Raw genomic sequence first — 2259 nt, 5'->3', positions numbered from 1 at the left:
AAGTATTTTAAAAACTCTAGAACAAACCTTGATAGATTTGTGAAAGTTTAAAATTTCCTAATTTGACCATTGTTTTGATTTTCGGCCGCCATTTTGATTTGTTAAATATTGAAAGGTTGTGCAAAGCAGTCCGAGAGTTTTTTTTTTCTATTAGGTTAGCTCGAGAGGTTAGTCATAAGTCTTATTAAAGATGCTAGGGTGTTTGTTTTTCCATAAGTTAAGTAAAGGGGAGACATTCCGAAAGCTCCTACATCCCCGGTATTCTTTAAATTTGTATTTTCACCTTTGAACTTTTGTCAGGCGTTTATTTATTCAATTTGTCATGATTTTTTCACTTAGGATTAGCTCGAGATCAGATGATTTTTTTTCCTATTAGGGCTAGTAATAAGTCTTATTAAAGTGCTAGGGTGTTTGTTTTTCCTATTAGGGTTAATTAAAGGTACTAGGTTTAATTTTTTCTTGGGGTTAGTTGAGGGAATATTTATTAAATATATTATTGGGCCACACAGAAAAATCAACCGAAGATATACCAAATTACACAGACAACGTTGTTTACCAATCTGCCCTCATTAAATGATGGTGAGTACAGTATCGAATGAAAATAGTTCTTTCCCGCGAAACTGCGGGCTTTTTACTATATATTATATATTATATATATATATATATATATATATTATATATATATATATATATTTTATATAATATATATTCCCGGTCTTTTATGGGGTGCAACCCAGCACCATGTGAGGCCGGTCACTAGCACGGATAAATGGAGAGTATTTGCTCAGGAAGGGCATCCTGGCAGTAAAACTCAAGCCAAAAGTAATGAATGAATGAAACAGAAATATCATACCGGATTGGCCTAGGACGGGATAAATACGACCGCCTCTGTCATTATTGGCCAGCAGGATGGCAGTGAAAATTCTGTGCCTGCTGGTCACCAACAAAAGGGGGGGGGGGGAGCGTAAAAGATGGTCGAGGTAACGGATGGGAGTGGAGATCAAGATTGGAAGTTTGAACGTTGGAAGCATGAGAGACAGATTGAGGGATATCGCTGATGCTATGGAAAGAAGAAATATTAACGCTCTGTGTGTGCAAGAAGCAAAGTGGAAGAGTGAATCAGCGAGGGAGATTGGTGGAGGATTTTAAATATTTTATAAAGGAAATGAGGCCACAAGAAACGGAGTGGGCATCATTCTGGATAAAGGACTTGCACAGCATGTTGTTAGAGTCCAAATAGTGTCCGACAGACTATTGTGGATTAAGATCAAAGTCGACATGGAGAAAATCACTGTCATGAGCTCATACGCACCCAGACAGGCTGTACAAAACAAGGAGAATTGAAGGAGGTTGATGAACAAATGGAAATCTTCGAGAAATCAGAAAGAGTGCTCACAGTGCGATGAAGGCACGTGGAGAAAGCAATATGGAGGGAGAGGTGGTAAGTTGCGTTTGGCATCAGAAATGAAAAAGGCTTAAGGCGAAGATGTAAGATTTGCAACAAGGATGGACCTGGCAATACTAAACATATATTTTAGAAAGAACGATTAGCACAGATTCACGAGAGAAAGACACAGCCTGTTATGCTGGAGGAGAAATATTTGAAGGGGGTATCAGATTGTGACAGTTTGCCGGGAGAGAGAGAGTGGCAGCGCAAGATTAGATTGTTATTGCGAAAGTGGCATTTGGAAAGAGGAATATAAAAGATAAACAAAGTGAGGGGAAAACACGATGGTGGAAACTAAAAGAGGAAGAGCAAAGAGAAATATTTGCTACAACAGTGAAGAGAAGACTAAGAATTGATTTCCCAAAGGAATGGAAAAGAACTTCTGATGCAATCCGTGAAGTGGCCAAAGAAGTGTTAGGGGTCAGCTCGGGAAGAGGAAAAGAAACATGGCGGTTGAATGAAGAGGTTCAAGAAGCAATAAAGAAAAAGAGGGTAGCAAGGAAGAACATGGATACAAACAGGGATGCTATGAAAGTAGAGGGATATAGGCAGGCAAAGAAAGAAGCAAAAAGAGCCGTTGCAAAACCAAAGTCGAGACATTCAAAGATATGTTTGAGCAATTGAAAACTATTTTCAGAATAACAAAAAAGAGGCACAAAAAGAGGAGAGATATACAACATATTAAGATGATCAAAGACCAGAATGGGAGGATATTGGGCAAAAATGAAGAGATTCGAGCAAGATGGAAAACACCCTACTAATAGCTCATACATGAAGAGAATGACAGGGAGAGGAGAAGCACAGTTATACAA

General features: G+C 38.5%; 1 protein-coding gene across 1 annotated transcript; it reads left to right on the top strand.

Moving 5' to 3' along the window:
* Positions 1-987: 987 nt before the first annotated feature.
* Positions 988-2057, top strand: LOC144962210 (uncharacterized; the record flags this gene model as incomplete). The annotated part of the gene is made up of 2 exons (XM_078895134.1): positions 988-1135; positions 1782-2057. Coding segments are annotated over exons 1-2 (424 nt in total), but the record flags the coding sequence as incomplete, so codon positions are not given.
* Between the last annotated feature and the right edge of the window lie 202 nt (positions 2058-2259).

Source organism: Berghia stephanieae, unplaced genomic scaffold (genome assembly GCF_034508935.2).
Source record: "Berghia stephanieae isolate SIO BIC M18660-M18661 unplaced genomic scaffold, UCSD_Bste_1.3 scaffold697, whole genome shotgun sequence".
Taxonomy (NCBI): Eukaryota; Metazoa; Mollusca; class Gastropoda; order Nudibranchia; family Aeolidiidae; genus Berghia; species Berghia stephanieae.
The sequence above is the reverse complement of the archived record's forward strand: the minus strand, read 5'-3'. Positions and strand labels throughout refer to the sequence as shown.